Raw genomic sequence first — 24,526 nt, forward strand, 5'->3', positions numbered from 1 at the left:
CCACTAGCTAGATAAAGGTCTCCCTAAGGCCATGTACCTGGTGTTAGTCGTCTCTGACTTTCATCTCTGTGTACTACATAATGTGTCTGTAACAGTAGATACTCAAGAAGTGTTGTGTATTGAAATGAATTCGTCGTTATCATTTGAGGGCAGTAAAAACTACCTGCTAGAATCTTCAGCTTCTCAAGCCTCTAAGAACATTATTTCGAAACAACATGAAACAGTGATGCTCACTGTTTAAGACAGTGCTTCTTAAAATGTGGGTCCCAGACCAGCAGTATCAGACACTACTTGGTAACCTGTTAGAAATGCAAACGTACAGGTCCAACCTCGGACCTACTGAATTAAAAATGCTGGTAGAGGGCCTAGAAATCTGCATCCTATCTAAAGCTCTCAAGGTGATTCTAGAGCTTGCTAGCAAGAACATCTGCTTTAATGAATTTGAAGCACTATTTTGAGAAGAAGTATGTAGCAGTGAGAAGACCAGGGCCATCGGAATCAAGCAGAAATGGTTCAAATCCTGGCTGTTATACTTGATTTGATGGTTACATGATTTGGTCAAGTTAGCTAAACTCTGAGAGGCTCATTTTCTTCATCAATAAAAGGCAGAGGGACCAAAGCAAGTGACAAACTTGAAATGCCTGGTACCGTGCCTGGGACTATGGTAAATGTTCTGCAGATATCGGTTCTTAACTTTCTGTTTCCCAAAATGTATGCCAAGATTAGTCCCTCCAAATCTTCAGGACAAGGAGGAAGAGGAGGAGGAACAATGCTGCCTGGTCAAATTATTTTTAGAAACAAGGCATCTATTCTTCTCTTGAAGATTCTCAGTTCCCATAAGCATATGAAAGACTTTGAGAAGTCTTACAACTTTTTTCCCCCCAAACTTTGTTTGATCCAGTCTTTTTCAAGGTTTTCTTTTTCTTTCTCTCTCTTTTTCCCTCTCTCCCTCCCTCCTTCTCTCCTTCATTCCCGCTCCCTCCCTCCCTCCCTCCCTCCTTCCCTTCCTTCCTTCTTTTTCTGGTGGGGAGTGGTGGAGAGCAAGCAACCCCTTAGCTTCCCATTATTTAGGAGGACAAAACAAAAGGAACATTTCCACCTTGGATTTGCCTTTTAGATTATTTGCTTTTGAATTGGAGTTTGGGAAGAAGAATGACCTCAAGAATTTTCTGACAGTATCATATTGAATATTTGGCAAATATAAATTATTATTTGGCAATCACCCAACAGAATACGCTAAATGCCAGGCTTTCCCTTGGGTGTTGAGGATACAGAAAGAGGGAAGGCCTGTCTGAGGAGATGATATTGGAGCTAAGTGAATGAAAGGTCAGCTATGGGGAAATGGGAAGTCAGCCATAATAAGTGGTCCAGATTTTATTCTAAGTGAAATGAAAATATATTTTACAAAACATGCCACTCTTTTTAGGCATGAGGATCTTGCCCTATATTCTATATCTTCACTGATGAAACCAGAAACTGTACAGATCAAGTAAGTCAAGTATTTTCTCTCCATTCATCCATCCACCCATCCATTTAATACAGAGTCATCTCTGGCTTCTGACATGCTGGGCACTGTGCTTAACAGGTAACAGAGGTTTAAAGATAAGACAAGGCTTCCCCTCTCGAGGACTTTATTATCTAATAAAGTACTCACCATGTGTAAGAGACCTGGTAGAATAATAGATGATTATGCTTGCTGCATTGAACTACTTTGCCATATTCCTCAGGGTGTCAATGTACACCCTGGGACGCAATCTTTGGGTGGAAGAAATACCACAGAACTTGGATTACTTACATTTTATTTTATGGTATTATTTTACCATATTCAAAAGCATGCTAAGCAGAATTGTTTGGATCCTGAATTTGTGTGACACACAGAAACTAGAGTAATAAGGATTCAAAGCTGACACATCAAACTCAGTTCATCTGTCACCCATTAGACCTAATCTTGCTTTGGGGTTGATCCTGTACTTGAATGATTGTCCTACTACATAGTGTTAAAAGGCTTTGGAAATTTTTTCCTTCTTTATTTCCTTAACCCACGTTTTTCCCCCTCTAACACTTTCTTGAAATGCTTCTTATAAAAAACTTTTTCTGTTTCCTGTGGCAAAGGAAAGGAAGAAAAATACCAGCAACAAAGCATATGCTAAGGTAATTTAAGAGTTGTGATAAGCCAAAAGGAAAAGATAAACAGGCCCCAGAAACCCACAAAGTTAAAGAGTTTGTTCCTTTTTAAGGACGTCTAATTGGACACGGCAGGGGTCTTCATCAGTGTGCCTAGTTGTTTTATGAGTGGAATTTTCTACTACAATGTAGGAAGTTAAAGTGTGCGCTGAATTTCTCTGAAATTGCTTTTCTCACATCTATCGTTCAACCTTGAACTGGTCTGACCAATTCTGGAGGGAGGAGGGCCGTGGAAATGTAGGTATAAACGCCGAACCTGAGGTATGTGGAGAGTTTTTACAATCTGCCAACTCTTTGGTCTGAGTAGCCACCGAGTTACTTTCCCATTATGAATTTCTCTTGTGATCATTATAGTCGGTGAGTTCTGAGTAGCCCAGGCTTAACTGTTTATAGGAGGTCTTGATGAAGGCAACGAGAAAAGAAGAAACCCAGCAAAAAGGTGATGCCTACCTGCCAGTGAAATCTCAGAGTGAATGTCAGGTTTAATGAGGGAGTCTGGAGGGAGCTTCTGAGTTCTATGGGGGAGAGAGCTTGATTTCACCGTCCACGTGGGGTGTCATGACTATTAATAAACAGTAATGATAACTTGCATGCCTGCTTCTCACTGGGAAAGGAGAGGCATTTTTTTTCCCATACGTGATCTTGAAGTATAATTATCCCTGTGTTAAAAATGGTGAAACTAAAACATAGAGAAGTTAATTAAAGAACTTGCCCAAGGTAACAATAGACCAAATGGAGACGGGAGTAAGGCACAGACTTTGGATCTCTTACGAGAGGGTTTTTCAGAACTGTGATGGAGACAGAATGAAGGCATGGGCTCCCACCTTTAGCCCTGCTGAGGAAATACTTCTCAAGTACTTTTTCTAGCCTAGACCTCTGAAACGTGACAGTTTGGAAAATGAAATCACCTCCGTCCCCAAGTAGCTGCACAATGGATTTTGGGTGGCACTTGCCCTCCCATGTAAAGCTCTTTCCAGACGATCTCTGCTTCGGTTCTGCACCCTGACAACGGGGAAGGTGTGCTACACTATTGGTCCTTCACCTCAGGAAGGAAAACCACTCCTATGAAGAGGCCCCTTTGAAGCTTAGTTGCACTGCAACACAGGGCTATTTCTTAGATCAACCTAATCTGACTCCAGTTATTCAAAACATGCAACTCTGGGCATGAATATGAGCCGGGCATATATCTTCTGTTCCTTTATAAAGAAATGTATTTGGCTTATATGCATGTATGTGCTATACTTCCTCCATTCTGGGAAATGTTTTTTCCACATTTAATATTCCTGAAATTAGGACTTTATGATTAACATGCACGTTGAAAGGAGCATTTCTTATTTCTGCTCCAAAATGCTGTAATTAAGTCCATAGTGTGCCCACTATCAATGTCATCTCACAATCTAGAATAGAGTCTATTTCTTTCTACCAGAAGCCCCTTTCACAAAGGACTTACGGCATTTTACAAGATAATACAATGGCACAGAATTTCCTCAGCATAGGAAGTTTCCTCTTTGTAAAGGTTGAATCTTTTCCAAAACAGGCTGGACTAAAATCAAAGCCTAGAAGGCTCTGGGTTATTTTGAAAAAGGGATCTGATCTTGTGCTGCTATGAGGACACAGGCAAGTTAGGGCCAGCAGAGTCTCAGAGCTGCGGAACTCATCAGCATCAGACAGAATGCCAGAAGGAGGACAGGGGATCTGGCTCTGGTGTGATGATGGCTCTTCAAACACAGGCAGTGCCCAGCCCCTGTGACACGATGGACATACTGTGGGTATTGAATTAAAATGTGCTGACACTCTGTGGCTGCCAATACTAACTTTGGAACCAGAGGTGAGGCAATCTTCCACACTGTACACTCCCATATCAGAAAGAACAACCACAACAAAACACTTGAGTTTGAAGTCTTCTCCATCTGGCTCCCTTGCAGTGACCTTAGCAGATCAGCATAAAACTCAGCTATGTTATAAAGATATTTGGTCCAGGGTCCCTAGAACTCACCTAACCTTTTCATGACCCACGTAAGCTCTCCTTCCTCTTAAGTGTATATACTTGTTGATAAGTCCACCTAGAAATCCAGAGTAATTGTGCAAAGGAACCAAAGAATTTATCCTTTAGCAGTTATAATCTTACTTGGTAAATAAATTAAACTCATCACTGAGAGTACAGGAAGATAGTAGCTGAAATGTAGTTGAAAAAGTTGCTTGTAGCTTAGGGGAAGTTAAGAGAAATCAGTCATGAAGGTAAAAGCTTATTTTGGGGGTGTTCTGAGCCCAAGGTGTAAGAATTCTATTAGTTCAGTGTGTTAAAACAAACCAATAGTCTGAAACACATATTTATGTATTTTCGTGTAACAACAACAACAACAACAAAAAAAAAGAGAAACAAACTATGACAATATATGTGAATAGGTAGACAAAGTCTTACAAAACAGACTTTGGTAGTGGAAAGTCTGGGGCCATGAGAGACTAATTACTATCCATTGATAAGTAACTTGAGTTTTATGACCCTCAAATGTCTTATCTGTTAAGTGGGGAAAATGAAACTCTTTATGTCCTCCTCACTACCTGGTAGTAATGGAGTTTTAAATAGATACTACATATGACAGTGTTTTCTAAAGGCAAAAATGGTACACCAACAGGGATATTATTATCAATGACAGTGGTGGTGCTACCATCACCATTATCATCATCACCACCACCATCACCCATAAGCTAGATAACTGGGACCACAGTTCAAATGTCTACAGAGGCCAAGCCAATCACATAAAGAAGTTAAGTGGAAAATGCCTACCCCATCTAAAATGCACAGCCTCTACTTGACTCCAGATATTTGTGGCCATGATGTAGTGCAGGCAGGTAATGCTAGATTGGTTGTTATTTCAAGAAAGACAGGATTACGAATGTTTATATAAAATATCCTGTTTTTTCAGTGTTGTCACCTAAATAAAAACATTTAAAAAATACCAGCAAGGACAAATCACATAGGTTTGCAGGCTCGTGTGTCCAAGGGCCAAATATTTGCAACCTCTGAGATAATGTACATGAACTTGTTCTTTGAAATAGACAATATCCAAGATATGTTATGCTGTATAAACATAAGTGATGATTATTATTCAATATCATCATCATGTCATTATCATCATTACCATCACTGTCACCATCATCACCATTCATCTAGAAAGAGACAACGGTTTTAGCTTAACAGACTTGGCAACTCAAGACATCCTTAGAAGTGGACAGTGTTGTGCCTAGTTCTTATTCTTTTCCTAGAATTGTGACATTTGAAAGTTGGAAGAGACCTTTCAAAACATCTGGCCCCAATTTCCTCAACACTGTAGACTCAAAACCAGAGGATCCAAGAGGAGAAGTGACCACCCAAGTGACACAGTGAGTTCTCGTAGAATTAGGACACAGATTGATTCACTGGTCCCCCACTGCCTCAGGGCTCTTTTCTTCTTTGCCATGATTTTCTTTCTTTGTCTCACAGATTCTTTTTATCTTCTGAACCCCTTCAGCAATTTGAGATCAAAAAAGAGAGGCAGAAAATGCCAAGCCTGCCCAGTGTAATAAGACTTTTTTCCCTCCCTGTGAATTATTTTCACAACCCATTTTCAGTCTCTTATATGCTAACCAGTGTTCAGTCTTCAAGAGGAGGTGCACAGGTTAGCAAAAGAAACAGAAATCCCAGCATCCTAGTATTTAAATAGGTGATGTCCCATCCTATCTCTTCCCACTTTTTCAAGCAAATTGCTCTACCGAGAGAGAGAACCCACCTAGAAATAGGGGCGGGGTCATAGGCTGATAAAGATCACTGCTCCAGTAAAATCGCTGATAGAAATGTTATCACAGACAACAGTCACTGCTGCAAGAGTAACACATAAAGCAATATCTCAAGCAGGCAGAGTGAAAGTGGGGTGGGTAATGGCGAGGCACCCCAGGGAGATGGAAAAGGTCATTGAGATGAAAATAAACTTGGGAACTTGGAAAGAGTGCTCCATTACCACAGACGGGGAAGAAAACCCAGTATCCAATCAGATGGAACAGATTGAAATGCGATTCCAGTCAAGTGTGAATGCCACCAAATGCACGGTGGAACTATTGGGGGGGTTGGCATGAGGGAATATGAGCCCTGGCCCCCCCCTCAGTCCACAGTTGGACATCAACACAATTGAAAAGCAGGGATTTGTAAGGTCATAATTTGCACAGGTGCATCTTCGTAAATCCTGAGTGAGGGTGAGGGGTGGGAAAATGTGATAAAGATAAATTAGGGGTCTTTCTGAGAAGGGACGCGACTGTTCTGCTGAGGTGTTCAAAAAGATGCTATACCGTCAGCTTGGTTTTGTTTTTTTTTTTAAGTGAAGGGATGCAAAGTCTGCCTTTGGAGTGGAAGAGGGAAGGAAAAAGGATGATTGATCATTGCCTTTACTGTTAGCTTCCCATGGTTGAGTGTTCACTGATAGGATTGGTTCAACTCCAAGATGCTCTCTTTGAAACAATTATTGTTTTCCACTAAAATACAACTCTAGCAGAAAACATTAATTGAAGTGATAACTGCCTAAATGCTTCAGTATCAAAAACGCATGTGCCTTCACATTTTTGTATTTTACAAGCACCAGAAAGGAATAAGGATAATAAGCCACAGAAATCGTAAAACACAAGATGTGATAGAAAATGACAAAAGAGAGGGCTGGGGGCCTGGGAGGAATCAGGGGGAAAGCTGGTCCTGGAACTTTAAAGCACCACACAAAATAGTTTTTCTATACTTTACTGGTTTATTCAGATTCTAGAGTTGAAATATTAACCATACTGGTTTTCTTTGCTTGCTTCTGGCTGTCTTTGCCATGCACACTGCATATTCCACCAACCAGAAATGCCTTCTTAATTCTTTACCTCTTCTACAAGAGGATGAGGAAAACAGCCTGTGAGCCAGGGTCTGCCCCCACTACTTTCTTGGACCATTCTTCGGAAATCAAAAATACCCTCTGCACACCTTTCCTGCATCCTTTGACTTTCTTCCTATTTATTTGTTCATTCACCTGATATTTATTGAGCACCTGCTCTGTGCCAGGCACTGTGCTAGCTAAATGCATAAAGTAAAATGGGACACAAGGGAGATATGGTTCTTGTCTTCAACGAGCTTAAATCCAGTGTTAAGTTCAGTAAGACGGTGAGTTCAATAAGAGAGGCAGCATGGGGAACCATGGAAGGGTGACTAACCCAGATCAGGTAGACCAGAAGGCTTCCCGGAGGAAAGACCACCACATGCAAAGACTCTACAGCATGAGTGTGCCACATTCAGGAACGATGTACGGAGTTGGGTGAACGGTGAGAGATGGGGATAGGGACATGCATAGGAGCCTTCTGTGATATGCTGAAATGTATAGGCTATATCCAGGGAACAAGGGGGTCCCCCCAAAGAGTCTGAAGGAGCAGAGAGACGTGTTGAGATACGCATTTTACGGAAACTCTGTTAACTGAAATGTGAGAAAGAATTAGATGACAGAGACAAAAAGAAAGAATAACCTGTTAGAATCAGTTAGATCTCCATGCCAAAGATAATAGAAATTTGAGCTAGGGTAGTGGTAACAGGGATACGAAAATATTTAAGAGTCAAATTTGATAAGGTTTGGCAATTTATTCTCCGTAGAACTGAGGAACAGAAAGCCTGGTTTCTAGGTTTCCGGCTTGAGCGACTGATTGGATGATAGGGCATGCACTGAGATGAGGAATACCAGACACGAATCAGATGGAAAGAATATGTTTGGGATTAAATATGCTGAGATGTTTGAGTTTCATTTCAGAGCTGTTGTATTTGAATTGCCTGTTGGACATCCTAGCAAAAATATCCGGGGGACATTTAGATATATTGGGTAAAAGATTTGACCTGGAGAAATGGATATCAGGGTCATAAACTCATAGATAGTTAATTTTAGTTATGAGTGTAGATGATCACCCACGGGAGAGTGCATAAAAAGGACAGGAAAGGGGGCCTGGGTTTATAGATACCCTGACATTTAAGGGAGCAACAGAGAAGGGGGCATCTATGGGAATACAGAAGTGGCCAGAAACATAGGAATAAGAATGAAAAGAATGTGGAACAGTAGATGCCAAAGGAAATGTCATTTAAAGGTGGGAGGAGCAGTGAAGAAGGGAAATGTAAGATATGATGAGACATTTATTAAATTTAGCAAATGGGGGCTATTTGTGAATGTCCTAAAAGCAGTTATTAAGTAAGTAAAAATAAGAGGTTGCAGAGTATATGGGAAGTGAGAAAGTAGAGAGAGGCTAGACAACATTTTCGAGGAATTTTTCAAGGAGAGGAGTAATTCTCCACTTATTTAAATCCTGTTGGCAAAGATCCTCCAGAGGGGATCCTTAACACAGGGCAAAGGTGGGACCAGATGGGATCTAGAACACAAGTGGAGGAAGGCAAGAGGGATGATGCTTCTTCCAATGTCACAGAAATAAGACGGGAGGCTTTGAGGTCTACTCTGACGCCCAACATCTAGTAGCTCTGTCTTGCTTTGTATTCAGTTGGATTCTGCTGTGGGTGAGTTGTGTTCCTCCAAAAGATATGTTGAAGTCTTAACCCCTGGTCCCTGTGAAAATGACCTTATCTGGAAATAGGGTCTTTGCAGATGGAATTAAAATGAGGTTATACTGGATTAGGGTGAGCTCTAAATCCAATCACTGGTATCCTTATAAAGAGAGATTTGGGGACCCAGAGACACATACAGGGAGAAGACAGCCACGTGAAGATGGAGGCAGGGATTGAGCTATGCTACTACAAACAAGGAAAGCCAAGGATTTCCAGCAACCACTAGAAGTGAGGAGACACAAGGAAAGATTGTTCCCTAGAACCTTTGCAGGAAGGACGGACCAGCCAACACCTTGATTTTGGACTTCTAGCCTCTAGAACTTTAAGAGAATACATTTCTGTTGTTTTAAACTACCCAGTTTGTGGTGCCTTATAACAGTAGCCCTGGGAAACTGGTATAGATGCTAAGGCCATGCATTTACCCGGCTAGTTTCCCAGATTATGACTGTTCCACCAAAAAGTGATCAATAGAAACAACTATCTCAAAAGCACCATCAACTCAGGAGAGCAGCTACTAAAAAGAATGAAGAGAGAAATATTCCTTAGATCCAAGGAAGACAATAGATTGGACAAACATGCATCTTTTCTCATCATGCCCTAGGGAACCTTTTCTGTTCTTTCTAACAGTGATCAAGCTCACATCCACAATCATAGATGATCTCAGATGTAAAAACATTACAGTGACCTTCAGTCAACTGGCCCAAGTTGGAAGACTTTAACTGGGGATGCATCCACCTTTTTGCTGCCCCAGTCTACCACTGTCCTTTGAAAGCTAGATCAATAAGTCTGTCTTAGCTCATCTCAAGATGTACCAATGGCTAAATGATACAAAAATACCAAAGAAATGACCCTTGTCTTGAAGTGGTGACAGCTTAATGTTGACACAAGTGACTTCTATGCATGAAATACCAAGAGAATATTACAATTCAGAATGTATTGAGGTGCTGAATTGAATAAGGCAGACTATAATACTTGTGCAATTCTGACTCTGGCTGGAGTTGGGCTGAGTTGGTTGGGAAAGTTTTGGGGAAAAGATGGGACCTGTACTTAGATGGCTACTGGGTTAGTGCTGAGGAGGAACAGTTATTAGGATATCTTCTCTTTCTCATGCCATCCTAAGACTGGGATTTTTCAGCAGGGCTGGGGGCTGGGTTAGGATAAAGCTCTAAAGCCCTAACAACTCCACAGGGCTCCCTAATAAACAGATACAAGACAAATCTACAGATTTGATGAAAATGCTCCAGTGCCCAACCATTCAAGTTCACATAGCCTGGTATCACCTCAAAGACATAGCCTCTAATCAACATACGTTTATTGAATGAAAATATGTCTGATAATATTAAACAGCTACCATTTGGGGTTCTAACACTGTATTGTTTTGCGTGACCAATCTCTTGTACTTTCTTTTAAAATTCTTTTCTTTTTGTCAAAAGAAAAAAATGCACATAGTTTAAAGAATCGAATAGTTCTACAGCGTTTGCTTCAAAAATAGCAATCCTTCTGCATCACCACCAATTTCTTCTTTCCCAGAGGCAACCACATTTACCTTTATTTTAGCTGACTATTTTGGTATTTATATCCAGGTCTATAAATAACAGGCTTTGCTGCTCTTTCTTGCATTTTCAATTTTAGCCATTATCTAGTAACTTCTCACTAGAAAAAGGCAGATCTAGGCTTCTTCTTCTACCTGCCCCGTCCACATATGTACTTTTCCATCGCCCCATCCTTCAGATATAATGCTTAGATCATTATTCAGTGTTTATGAGCTGAGCCATGTAGGAAATGATAACTATTTTTTATTTCTTGAACCAATTTTTTGGGAGTTGCCTTTTAAAAATTTACTTAAATTTCTATATACTTATCATGCTAGAGACTGATTTCTTTGTTCCTGTTGTACTGCTGATTCACTATGTATCCTTGGGCAAGTTACTTAACCTCCCTGTTCCACAGTTTTCCCATCTGTTGAACAGGAGATCATACCAACCCACAGCATAATGGTGTCAATGTCCTACAGCCAAAACACCACTAGGAACATACTGTGGTCAAACAAAGATGGGTTTATTAACTCATTGCAAGGAGGGAGAAGATACACAGCAGGGCACAATGGGGTGCTTCAGTAGAGGGTATTAGAGAGGGCTGTGGTCAGTGATTTTAGGGAGGGGCCAAAGAAACCGGTTCACTCTCCATTTGGTGCTGTCAGTCAGTGGGAATGATCCTGATTGGATCGCAATATATTTCGTCTATAGGAAGACTGACTAGAAGAGGCTAACACTGCCATTGGTAAGGAAAGTACAGTCACTCATTTCAGCCTGGAGAGGGGGGTGTTTTGTACTTTTCTGTTTGGGATAGTGACCTGGTTTCTGTCTGTGTTCAGGCAAGATTATGAAGTGGTCTTGCTTTCACTTTATCTCACTTTATCCCAACCACAGAGAGGTCTTGATGAATGTTGGTATTTGGTAAACTTGCTTAGGTTCAAGGGGAGAACACCATGACCTAGCTGGGAATGCCAGGCCAGCTCCTAACAGCACTTATGCCCAGATGCTAGTGTCAGGCCAATTCCCAGCGTCAAGGGCTGATTTTCTTGTTCTCATTGGTAAGAAGGATTAAATGAGCTGCCATCTGTAAAAATCATTAAGACAATGGCTGCTATAAAATAAGCCCTTACAAGTGTTTGTTATATGACACTAAATGCACAGGGTACGGAAGAGAAAATAGGTAAGTGGGACAACATCAAAATTAAAAACTTTTGCACATCAAAGGACACTCGACAGAGTGAAAAGGCAACCTCCAGAATTCAAGAAAATATTTCCAAATCATACTACTAATAAGTGATGGATATCCAGAGTACAGGCAGACCTCAAAGATATTGTGGATTTGGTTTCAGACCACCACAATAAAGCTAATATTGCAATAAAGCAAGTTACATGAATTGTTTTGTCTACCAGTGCATTTAAAGTTATCTTTATGCTATACTGCAGTCTGTTAAATGTACAATAGCATTATGTCTAAAAAAACATACCTTAATTAAAAATACTTTATTGCTAAAAAATGCTAACTATCATCTGAGCTTTCAGTGAGTCAGAGTAATAACAGCAAAGATCACTGATCAGGGATCACCATATCAAATATAATAAGAATGAAAAACTGAAATTTTGCAAGAATTACAAAATGTGACACAGAGACACGAAGTGAGGAAATGCTGTTGGAAAAATGACACCAATAGACTTGCTTGATTCAGGGTTGCCACAAACCTTCAATTTGTAAAAAACATAATATCTGTGAAACGCAATAAAGCAAAGCACAATAAAACGGGACATGCGTGTATATAAAGAACTCCTGGGCTTCCCTGGTGGTGCAGTGGTTGAGAATCTGCCTGCCAATGCAGGGGACACGGGTTCGAGCCCTGGTCTGGGAAGATCCCACATGCCGCGGAGCAACTAGGCCCGTGAGCCACAACTACTGAGCCTGCGCGTCTGGAGCCTGTGCTCCCAACAAGAGAGGCCGCGATAGTGAGAGGCCCGCGCACCGCGATTAAGAGTGGGCCCCGCTTGCCACAACTAGAGAAAGCCCTTGCACAGAAACGAAGACCCAACACAGCCAAAAATAAATAAATTAATTAATTAATTAAAAAAAAATAAAAAGAACTCCTACAACTCAACAACAACAAAACAACCTGATTAAAAAGTGGCCAAAGAACCTGAATAAAAAACATTTTTCCAAAGAAGATATACAAATGGCCAATAAGTACATGAAAAGATGCTCAACATCACTAATCATTAGGTAAATGCAAATCAAAACCACTTCACATGCATTATGATGCCAATTATTAAAAAAAAAAAACACAGAAAATAACAAGCGTTAGAGGGATGTAGAGAAATTGTAACCCTTGTGCATTGCTGGTGGGGTTATAAAATGGTGTAGCCACTATGGAAAATGGTATGGCAAGTCCTCAAAAAATTAAACATAGAATTACTATACGATTCAGGGATTCCACTTCTGGGTATATACCCAAAAGAAGTCAGAGCCGGTCCTCGAACAGATATCTGTACACCAATGCTCATAGCAGCATGAATCACAACAGCCAAAAGGTGGAAATAACCCAAGTGTCTAGTGACTGATAAATGAATAATTAAAATGTGGTATACAGATACAAAAGAATAGTATTCAGCCTTATAAAGGGAGGAAATTCTGATACCTGACACAACATGGATGAATCTTGAAGTCATTATACTAAGTGAAATAAGCCGGTCACAAAAAGACACACATTGTGTGATTCCACTTATCTGAGGTACCTAGAGTAGTCAAATTCATAGAGACAGAAGGTAAAACGGTGGTTGCAAGGGGCTGGGGTGAGTAGGGAGTTAGTGTTCAATGGGTAGAGAGTTTCTGTTGGGAAGATGAAAAAGTTCTGGAGATGGACGGTGGTGACAGTTGCACAACAATGTGAATGTACTTTATGCTGCAGAATGGTACACTTAAAAATGATATTTAAAAAAAGGTAAATTTCATGTGATGTATATTTTATCACAATGTATTTGCTAAAGTAAAAAATAAATAACATCAAACCTGATCTCTCTTCCGTCTAAATCTCCTTTCAAGATATTCAGATGCATCAGAATGTCCTTTAATATTCATGACAACTTTAGGAGTTGTAGACTTTTATTACTGTTTTACTGATAAAAAAAAAACCGAGGCATAGATGAAGTAAGTCATTCACGATCACAGTGTTAGAAAGTGGCTGAGCTATGATTTGAATCCAACTAGTACAGACTTCACAGAGTCCACTCTTAAGAATATAGTTATTCTTCATTGTTATTTTTGGGAGGGGTTTAGGAGATTTACCAGGGACTGGGGTTATAACTTCTGTTGAAACTGCCCATTGGTAAAAGAAATCTATCTTTTCATTTAATAGAGCACTGAGACATCTCTAGCAAGGGACTGGGACCACATTTTTTAAATGGCTATTTAATATTATGCGAGAAGCTAGTTAGAATTAAATGTAGTCTTGAAGAAAAAATGGGAGAAGCTGAAGTTCTGGGTAAAAACTGTTAGGGGCAGGAAACTGTTAAGATGTCACATATAGGACATCTTGTATGTACCATGAAGCCAGGGACAGAGATGGAGAGGTAGAATGTACACAATGCTTATCGACCTTGGGAATTTTGTCAATAGCAAGATTATTTGCTGAGAAGAAACATTTCACTGCTGTATGTCACTTCCGTGCCGCGCATCTCCAAAGGAATTATCTGTCCATCTTGCCTGTGTGCTCATTTGCACTGTGGTGCAGAAGAGAAGTCCCAGCCCTAGCTGGGCTGGAAATTGGTGAACCTACAAACTACGTGTTTGTGTGTGTGTACACATGCACACGCAAGTGCATTACAAGAAGGCACAAATAAAAACAAGAAAAGGTTCAACCTCTGTTTAGCAATGTCAAGAGAGTCCCTGAGAGCTATCAATTCCCAATCTCAGAGTGGAAGACCTTGTTTCAGAGGCTGGGGTGAGGCTCTCTGGGAGCCCAGGTCAGTGGTACAGGTGCTTGCTTTTTCTGCCTGCTGGGATGGATACTGACATTTTCAACCAAGTGTCATCAGACCCCAAAACCACGCTTCTCAGCTTCTGCAGGGAAACTGCAGGAGCTACTTTGCGTGACCGTGTAGGTCTCAATTTTGACAAAGCGCTAGAGGATGGGGTGAAATCCACACTATGCAGTAAGGGGGGTTTGGGGGGGCCTATAAACGTGGGGACAGTCTGGTCCAGCTGGATGCAAGGAACTTACACACAAAGAATGTTACAGCAAGAAGGGAAGCTCAGAGACCTTTTGGGCCAATGCTCAACCTTGACAGGTAGGGAAACCGAGGCACAGGACTACTAAAGATAGTGCTGTGAATTGAATCAGGGACAGAGTATAGAAAAACTAAGTTCTTCAGCTTCTACTTTAGAGCCTTCCCATTACACTCATGCTTCCCAAACTTCCCAGACCCTAAGAATCATCCGAAGACAGGAGTGAAATCACAGTTCCTGGGTTCCTCCTGAACTTATTCAACCAGAATCTTCTGGAAAGAGTCAGGGGATATGTGTGTTTGCCAAGCAGTGGAGGTGAGGAGTATTTTGTGATGCTGTGTCAGTTTTTTCCCAACCTTGTGAACACTGTAACTCATGCCCCTTAATGCAATGCGTTCATTGTCTTCTGTTTCAATAAGCCACACAAATATTTTAGAGGTTAACATTTAACAGAGGGGTGGGGAGAAAAGTCTCTGGAATTAGGAAGGTTGGGTTTGAAACCCAGGCCCTTCATGTCCCAGTTTTGTGACTTTGGTCACTTAACCTCTTTGTACCACAGTTTTCTCATCAATAGAATGGGTATGATGGCAGTCCTTGCTGCACTGGGATGTGGTGGCGGTTAAATGAAAGTACATGAAGTAAGGTACATAAAACGCTTAGCATAATAGCTAGCGTGGAGGGAGAAGGCGGCCTCGGGCTGAGAGCCAATCCCATGGGCTTTGCACTTAGGGCAAGAGTAGGGGGTGGGTGTGCCCTCCCCAGCCTTGAGGTGGCATCCAGGATTCACTCCATGCTGCTGGTGCGCTGGGAACCCCTCTGGAGGAGAGGCGGCCAAACCGCTGCCTGGAACCAGAAGGGGATTACAGGTAGCTCTGAACATCTGACCCCGACATCCAAGTTGATGGAGAAGAACTGGGAACCAAGGGACTCATGCATAAAACAAATCCAATTTGGGAGAGGAAATGACGTTTGGACTCGATTTCCTGACCCCCAGATCAAGGGTGAAGAATGAAATCTCTCCCAGACAGGTGAGGCCTCCTTTGACTGCGGCTCCCACCTGGGGCCCCCTCTGGGGCCCTTACGTTGGCTCTGCCACTACCTGTCGTGATATGTACAAAAAGTATTTTTCAAAACCTTCTCATTTAAAGACGATCTACAAAGTTCCAGAGTATCGAAAAACAGACGAAACAAAACAAAAAATAGGTATATTGAATATGTTTTGTAAGATAAGTATATTTCCCTGAGCTGGGACAGTCTAACCTGCCTTTCTTCCCCATTATGATCCATTTTCTTCATTCATACATGATGAAAAACATTACATTTAGCAGTTACTGATGACACTAATTAATTCACTTATTTAATAAATACTTATTGAGCATCCATTGTGGATTGACACCGGGAATCCTCCAGCGGAGGTTTCTGCATAATGAAGTGAAGCTAAGAGAAGAAAGAACAGCCTAGAAAGAACAGACTGAAGTTAAAATGCGGGACCTTAAAAGAGGTCGGATAAACAGCTTCACAATGTAGAACGACTTCTAAAAGAAAATGACTTCGCATTATCAGCACAGCCCAATCATCCATGTGCATAAGAACTGCTGTGAGCTATTCAGGAAATCCTAAACTAAATTAAATTATAGCGGGCATAATCTGTTTAAGGAGGCAAGAAAATTTGTAACATATGAAAGGAAAAATTCTTCCCCAAACCTAAAATACACAAGGGGAAGACCTTTCATTAACTTAAAAAATTTCTGTGCACCCCCCTTCTTCCTCATCCCTCATCCCTCATCCCTCTTCCAGCCCCGTGGATGGTGGGAGAAGCCAGATGAGTGACGCTGTCTAGGGCAGTGCTTTAGTCTTCAGGAGAGGATGTCATTTCTAACTTCTCAATGGCTGTCAAGACAAATTTGTAACATAGAACATCTGCTTTTCAGGTTCTGGGGGGTGACTATCACCCCGAAGTCGGCTAATTCCTGTAAACATTTAGTTATGAGCAATGATATTTAAGGTCTACTGTCTACGGGGCATACGGTTTACACGCTCCTTTATAGAACTAAGGTTTATGGATGGACCAAGTCAAGTTTTGCCCTTGGGCTGTGCAATTTGGGCGCATTAGTAGAATGGTTTTTTAAATGGAAATATTCTCTATGGCTTATGTGGAGGGAGGTTATAAGAAATTTTGACAGGATGTTCTTTAGCATATGAATGATGGCATGTTTCTGAGAATCGTTCATCTGGAATGCACACATCATCTCCTGTAAGAGAAATTTCTTTCTGGCCTCACTATGAGGATTCACAGAATTTCCCTGGTGCTGTCAGTTGATTGGCTTTTATCTCACAGATGCTGTGCATCTTGCTCTTTCTCTTTTTGCTTTGGTTTCTAGGAAGCTGAGAAACAAGTTTTCTATCTTAAATAACGAAACAGGACTTTATGTATATAAGCCTACATGTACGTTCTTCCCCCTAGATTTTTCCCTTTATCCTTACTGTATCATTTTATAGTTCTCCAGTTTTTAAAAAAATTGCGATAAGCTGTCACAAATTATAGGGAAGATGTAAGGAGAGGAATGAATGAATGAATGGATGGCTGAATTATTGAATGAGTAAAGGTCTTTTGCTTTATGATGCGAGATAAATAAGAGAATCATTAAATTAGCTAGGCAACTGAATTCCTGAACCACTCTAGGGAACCGGGAGCTTGCTGGTTTTGAAGTAGTGTGTTCTTTAGAATTAACCGAGGCGTTGCTTTTTAAAAAAGAGCTGGTCGGTGCTTTGTGACCACCTAGAGGGGTGGGATACGGAGGGTGGGAGGGAGGTGCAAGAGGGAGCAGATATGGGGATATATGTATACGTATAGCTGATTCGCTTTGTTATACAGCAGAAACTGACACAACATTGTAAAGCAATTATACTCCAATGAAGATGTTAAAAAAAAAAGCTGGGCACCTTCAATGGACTTTAACAAACTGACACTCTCCAGCAAGGACAGCTCCTTTGCCACAAAGAACCTATGGAAAGGGTCCTGGCAGAGGCATACTGGTTACATTTCTTCTGTATCATTTGATGTTACTAATGAGTATTCCAAACTCCTTTTATTTAGACTTTCGAGAAAACGAAAACTCAACCTTCTAGAGTGGAGGAGGTAAGCCAATGCTTTTAGACCATAATGTGGCTGCCCGGGCATTTTCTGCCTCATATTCTGATAGCAAAGTGCAAACCCCATTCTGATTTGGAAGGTAGTCTTATTCGTCCATCTGCAGGAGCCTCCATTATGCTGCCACTGAGATCCAGATTTTTTTCTTCCAGATGAGTTATTTCATAGATTTGAAATTATGCTGCTATAGACAAGAAACATCTCTGAAGCTGACCTGCCCTGGCATAAGGTCAGAACACAGGATGAGCCACTTGCTGGAGATCAGCTATCTGGAAGAAAATGCTTGAGGGGATGGGAAACGCTCCTCTCCTAAGCATCTCACTAGCTGTACCTGGGTATCTGCACGATTGGCATAGATTGAAGGTGAGAGCAATTTGGCTGCAAAGGTGCCAAGGTTTTAGTACCGTCCACTAAAGAATGCACTACAGTCATAGAAAATAATGACAGTGGAGCCATAAAGGTGAAGTTTTTTTGTTGCTTTGAGGAGGTATTCATGTTGTCAAAAACGTTTTAGTTGTGTAGTTTATGTCCAGTTTGTCTCTTTAGAACAGAGGCTCTTTGGGCAGGAAATGAGTGCAGTCACTCTCCTAATGGTGGCCTTCACTGACGTCAAGTCATAACAGCAACAATAAGAGGATAGCAGGAAATAATTCTTTTACTGTCATGTATGGGCTGAAGGTGTTGGAAGGGGTTTTATTTCACCTAAGAAAGAGGCAAAGACCAAACCGGGCCAGATCTTCAAAGCACAAGGTCATTGCCAAGAGACCAAATGCAAAAGTTCTGTGTTATTAACCAGCTAAACATAACATAATCAATCACATGGTCGCTTGCTTTGTGCCTCCACACCGACCGAAAAATCCAGCCCCGTTTCATCAAACTCAATTCAGAACACCCAGGCGCGGCTCTGTACTTTGCATCTTCTGTGTCAAATTCTATTTTCAATCCTTTATGTCAAATTTAAATTCATGGCAACTGCATTCAGATCTTGATAGAATCCCCAATTTGCCCTGGACCCCAAATCCATTCCGCAACACACACACACACACACACGTGAGCACACACATTTGAACTTGATTTGCACTCACTTCAGCGCTAAGCCAGAGTCAAGAATTTTGAATGGCTGCCTGTTGGCCGGAGCTTTAACCACTTCTCAGATAAGTACCCCCCCTGAAAACAAGGATATTGCACACTGGTATCTTCACCCCTCAGGTGAAGAAATCATATCAGTGTACTTCTTGTGTGGGATGAAAATGGACCCTCAAATTTTCTGTGGTATTTTGCCCTGTTACTGAAGCTTAAATTGCTATCAATCTTAAGTGAGCTGAACAAATTGGTGTGAGTGATGAAAAAATGGATAAGTTTGACTCTGAACACACACATCTGTTGTGTCCACCAAAATGAGGTCTTGATTAGGCAGAAAATCAACAAAAACTCCCTATCAACCACTTACAATCTGATGCAACGTCCAAAAGAAAAGAAATCACTCACAGCGTTATTACTAAGAAAACATTCTAGACAGCCCTGAGATTCAGAACTGACCCCTCTTATGGAAATCAACTTGGCTTGGGTATACATATATGCATAAAAGGATATAGTTTTTAAAAGCTCATTTTCTTGCTAATAATCATCTTTTTTAAAAAGCTATCAGCAGGTGCACCTCATTTCAAAAGCGTCTTGTACTTTATAATACAATATTCATCACAATTACATAGTATGAAATAAAAAGCAGCAAAACATGAGCAAGGATAGTTCAATTAAATGCAACATAATCTCTGCAGCAAAAAAAAAAAAAGATCCTGTAGCTAAAATCAGGTTCTGATGAAAGAAAAAAGGGGAATATATTTCCACATATTTTTAATTATATAGAATTTCCTCAAACATGATTTTTCATAATATATTCCATTAAGTTAACATCATATTTGAAGAAAGAGCATTTTCCGATTTCATTCTAAGCCTGATTTTGAGCAATTACAGTGTCATTGTTCTGCGGTAGAAAGGTTGAATTCATTTACTGTGTGGTTATGCTAGTCATGATTGATGTCTCTTCTCCAAATGATAAACCAATCACCCCAATGATGTAATGTCATTTTAAGAGTGCCATAATCACATTTCTCTCAAACTAGAAGTTCTGATGAGTTCTAATAAAGATTTATGGTAGATTAAAGGCCTTTATAATATCAACAATGGATTGCTCATTTGATGAGAGATTTGATTAGGTAATTTTTTTTGAAAAAGAATATGAGTTTACTAAATATATCAGGCCTGGCTTTGAAGAAGGGCATAGGCCATCATAAGTAGCAGTACATCATTCCATCTCCTGAATGAATCATCTTAAATGTATTTACGAGGTCCTCTGTAATTGTAGAGGTTGAGGCCACTGGTGGCATATACTCATGGGTCGAGCCAAAACACAGTCTCATCAAGAAACACTCCTGGCATGGAAAGCTCTGGATTGCTTTTGATGGGATATGCTAAGGAACACCACGAGTGGCCAACTCAAAAGATAACTCCAAAGCCTTGGAATTGGAAGCAATTAATTTTTGCAAATGTCTCTCCTTGGGCCCATGGGTGCTTAATCCTAGATATTGCTCAATCCTACACTCACATGTTTTGTGAACATACCACCAACAGCAGAAATTGTGAACATGCCCCCAACATTCAGAAATCTGGAGCTGAGGCGGGCACCACAAAATCCTCAAAAGGGGAATGGAACGCTGCGACCAGTCCCTTTGCTCTGTGAATGTGAAAATCACCATGAGAACCAAGGGATTTAGAGGCAGTATATATCATGGTACCACGCGATCAGCTTGTTAATTTCAAGTGAAGTGGGACAAGTGGAAGGTTAGAGGAGAGGTCACCCCCCAAACACTTCAGACTTGGCCAGACATTCAGCATTCATGTCAAGGGAACACATTTTAATCGCAAAATCATCTAAACAAGCAAGAAAGAGTCAGAAGCCAACCATCAAAAAAACAAGAGCTCTGAGATACACACACACTGAGGCACGTGAGGGTGTCCGGGGTCACCTGGCTATGATCAGAATCGGAGTAATACAGCATTCAATATTCCGTCGTCTCTCTGCACTTCCCCCTTGAGACCTGCATGCTCTCACATGCAGCGGTGGGCAAATTCCTCCCACTGAAGGAGGCCCAAACTCTGTTCAGGTAAGCAATGCCTCTTCAGTAACTGCAGCCTTTAAACAAACATACTCTGGAACTGCAATGCCACCAGATGACAAGCACACTTCACCTCCTCGCTCCCCACACCACCTTCTCCCCAGCCCTTGTTCCAGGGTTGTCATTTCACAGGAGACTCGAGACTGTCACACACACGACATGTTCAGACACCACAGTTTCCTTACCACTGCTGGAGGCTTGCTGGGGCCCTGAGCATGCTCTGAGCAGGTATGAATTGGGGGAGAACTCCTCATCGGGGTTGGTGTCCATGATTTGATGGGAGGTGTTGCTGTCTAGCAATGGCATCTGGCAGCTAACTGGTGGAGGATTATGGGAGCTAGGCAGCTGAGCAGATGGGAGGAGGCTAGACGAGGATGTAGGTGGGATGGGACGACCTGGGAAAGAGGACAGAGGGGTCAAAGGTCAGCAATGAATGTCATGAGAGCAACCAGAGAAAGTTACATTGCAACCGCTTCACAATACAAATAGCCAAAAAAAAAAAAAAAGAAAAAAAGAAAAAAAATGCTCCAGATGTATTTTTTCAAGTGGTTTGAGGTTTCTCCAAATGTCCAAATTCATACGACCGTAGTTGCGTATTTCAGAAAATGGGCATGAGCGGAAGTATCCATCTACACAGCTGAAACGGCGTCAGTCAGGAACACATCCACTTCCTTCTCTCTCTCTGCTGCTATGGTCCTAACTGAAGTCTCCATCATCTCTCAATGGACTAGCTCCCTGAGGTTCTCCCTGCTCCCACTCTTGCCATACGCCATCTATCTCCCTTTGTCTCTCTCCCTTCTCTCCAGCAGCCAGAATGCTATTTTAATGATAGAAATTAGGTCATGTCACTCTCCTGCGTGGCGCCCTCCAATGGCTTCCCATTGCCTGCAGAAAGAGACCCAAACTCCTTATGATGTCTTGCATGTCTCTCCTGCTCTGGCACGAACTGCCTCTCTCACTCACCTCTGGAAGTGGTCCTTACCACACGCAACTTGGCCCCTTAATCTCCAGCCAATGTGCCATCTTTATTTCTGTTGCTTGAACTTGCCACACCATCCCATCTCAGAGTCGTCACACTTCCTGTCTCCTCTCTGTGGAACATTCTCCCTTACTCGCCACCTCACTGATACTCACAGGCCTGCTTCTTCTCTTCATTCAAGCCTTCCCTGTTTGCCTTCTTGAAAACTGCCCACTTACCTGCTCTATCCTACTAGCCTGTTTAAATTTCTTTAAAGCCCTTATTACTATCTGAAGGTGGATATATCTATTTATTTTATTCACCCCTGTATCCTCAGTATCTTCCTAACAAATAGCACCTGTTGAATGAATGAACAGATAAATAAGGTAGACTAAAACCAAGTTAATTAGTTTGGGGAAGAAGGGGAGGAGAAGCAGAGAGGGTGACGTATTTGCATCTCGAAGAATTGGCCAGTGCCGCCACTCTCTCTACCATGCGGTTCTTCTGGATATCATGGGGGAATTCCTACAAAGAAAAGCCACATCAGGCCACGGAGAGAAGCAGCCATCCTGGCAGGAGGTACGGGCAGTGCCTTGGAGCTGGCCTTGGGTCAAGAAGTTCTCCTCCCGCACAGAAGGCTGCTGCAACCTCTATTTTCCCATGGCAGGGAGCTCCTGGCAGCCAAATTGCTGAGTGAAGATAATTGCCATGTGGACTTTCCCCTGATTCACGCTTACGGCTTGGGGTCCTCGCGATTGCTTGCCTGCTGGTTTGTTCATTTGGGAAGCTCAGAAAATGAGCCAAGAGCTGCAGCCCAGGGGATATGCCCTGAATTGGGCGTTGCGGAGGAAAGGGTGAAGTATTAAGAAAGCAAACTTAAGAACCAGGCTAGAGTTTCCACTCAGGCAGAAGAAATCTGTTTTCCTGCTTTCAGATGCGCTATGTGTGTGGAGGCATTTTCAGGCACCTCAGATGCATGTTAATTTTTGTCATCGCTTTTGAAATTGTATTTCCTGATCAACTGCTCGGTGCATTAAATGCTACTTACTGATAGATCACTGAATGAATAAAATGTAAGAGTGCCTCCAAAGGGCACTCTGCTGGATGCTGAGGATACAAAAATAAATAAGACATCATCCCTGCCCTCAGAGAGCTCACAGTCTAGTGGGAGAGGTAGAGAGTAAAACACATCATTTCAATACCACATGATAAGGAGCAGGATGGTCTCATGTAAGAACATGGTTCTGTGGGGACCCAGAAAAGGGACACTTGGTTCAGCCTGGCCAGGTGGAGGTAGTGGTGGAGAGCCAAACAAGGATTCCTGGGAAAGGTGGTGTCTGGGCAATCTTCAAAAGAAGAGGAGAGGGACTCCTGGCGAGAGGAAACACAACTAACAATAGCACAGAGGCATCAAACCACTAGCCTATTACCCTTTTTGAGGGTGGGAGTGGCAGAAAGAGACAGGAAATAAGGTACCCTTAAAGCTTAAATGTTAGGGGCTCAGTAACACAGTTGAAGAAGAATCATCCCTGAAACAGATCAATGGATGAGTGAAGTTTGATTTGAAATATTTAATTCATTCATAACTGTTTGGGAGCCATAGAAAAGGCATGACATTCTTGTGAGATGATCTGGCAAAGGTAGACTGAATACATCAGTGTCATCAGAATCAGTACTTACATTTAATCAACGTGACTTCCCCCCAAAGTCTTCTAATAACAACACTACCATCATTATTACTATTTTAACTGCTAATGTTTTTGCACAATGACTATCTGCCACTCACAGCGCCAGTCACTGTACGTAGATTATCTCATTTAATTCTGAAAACAATTCTATGAGGTTAGAACAATTATAATCCCCATTTTGTAGATGAGGAAACTGAGGCACAGCGAAGTGAGATTGCATAGCTAGCAAGTGACAGGGGCCAGGTTTGTCTATTCCCAAATCTACCCTCTCACCCTGTCTGCATGGTGTTTGCCCAAACAGCATGGTGACAAAAAAGGAAGATGGTGACATACAAGGAGGGGAGGTGATGGACAGGAAATCATATTTCCAGTTCCCTATCTCCCCATCCCAAGGCACTCCCGAGATTTCAAATAAGAAACATTTCTTTGAATAACCATTGATAGCAGCTATCAGCCGGCAGAGTTCAAAGTTTTTCTCGTAATTTTTTTATGACGTTCAAAGTGGCTCTTTCACAGCCATGTTACCCTCCAACCTTCTTCAAGGCTCCTGGTTGCAGAAGCGTCCCGACCAGGGCACTGTGAAGTTGGCATTGACGTCCACTTAGCAGCAGGGCCCTGGCAGGAACAGATTTTAACTCACAATCAATAGGCTTTAAAGTTTGTATTATTGAGGCATATCTGAAACTGCATGTTGAAGAACAAGGATGGCTGGGAGCCAATTTTTAAATTCCTCTGAGTGACTGAGGTGGAACTGAAGTCCAGGGGCAATTTTCCAGGAGCCTGATATGATAGTTGCTGTGAAATCATTCTTTACATGAACTTTTTGAAATTTTGTTCAGCATGAATTCATTTCCTATAGTACAGACAGAGCTGCCTTTTAATTTATACAAATACAGACAAAGCAAGAGCAGTCCTAACATGCTGAAAGCACTGGGGTTATTCCAGTGTGTTGGAATACACATCACAGAATTGTCTGATTCCTGTAAAATCCAT

General features: G+C 41.6%; 1 protein-coding gene across 15 annotated transcripts in view; it reads right to left on the reverse strand.

Moving 5' to 3' along the window:
* The window catches only part of TENM2 (teneurin transmembrane protein 2), a 591,699-nt gene that overhangs the window by 382,350 nt on the left and 184,823 nt on the right, over positions 1-24,526 (reverse strand). For 13 of the 15 annotated variants that reach the window (XM_082456392.1, XM_082456388.1, XM_082456394.1 and 10 more), the window contains exon 2: positions 21,073-21,282. The exons of the other annotated variants lie outside the window; for them this stretch is intronic. In XM_082456392.1, coding sequence (XP_082312518.1) covers positions 21,073-21,282 — 210 coding nt within the window. The remainder of the gene's footprint in view (positions 1-21,072; positions 21,283-24,526) is intronic. 15 annotated transcript variants of the gene reach the window in all.

Source organism: Balaenoptera physalus (assembly GCF_965194825.1).
Source record: "Balaenoptera physalus genome assembly, chromosome: 3".
Taxonomy (NCBI): domain Eukaryota; kingdom Metazoa; phylum Chordata; class Mammalia; order Artiodactyla; family Balaenopteridae; genus Balaenoptera; species Balaenoptera physalus.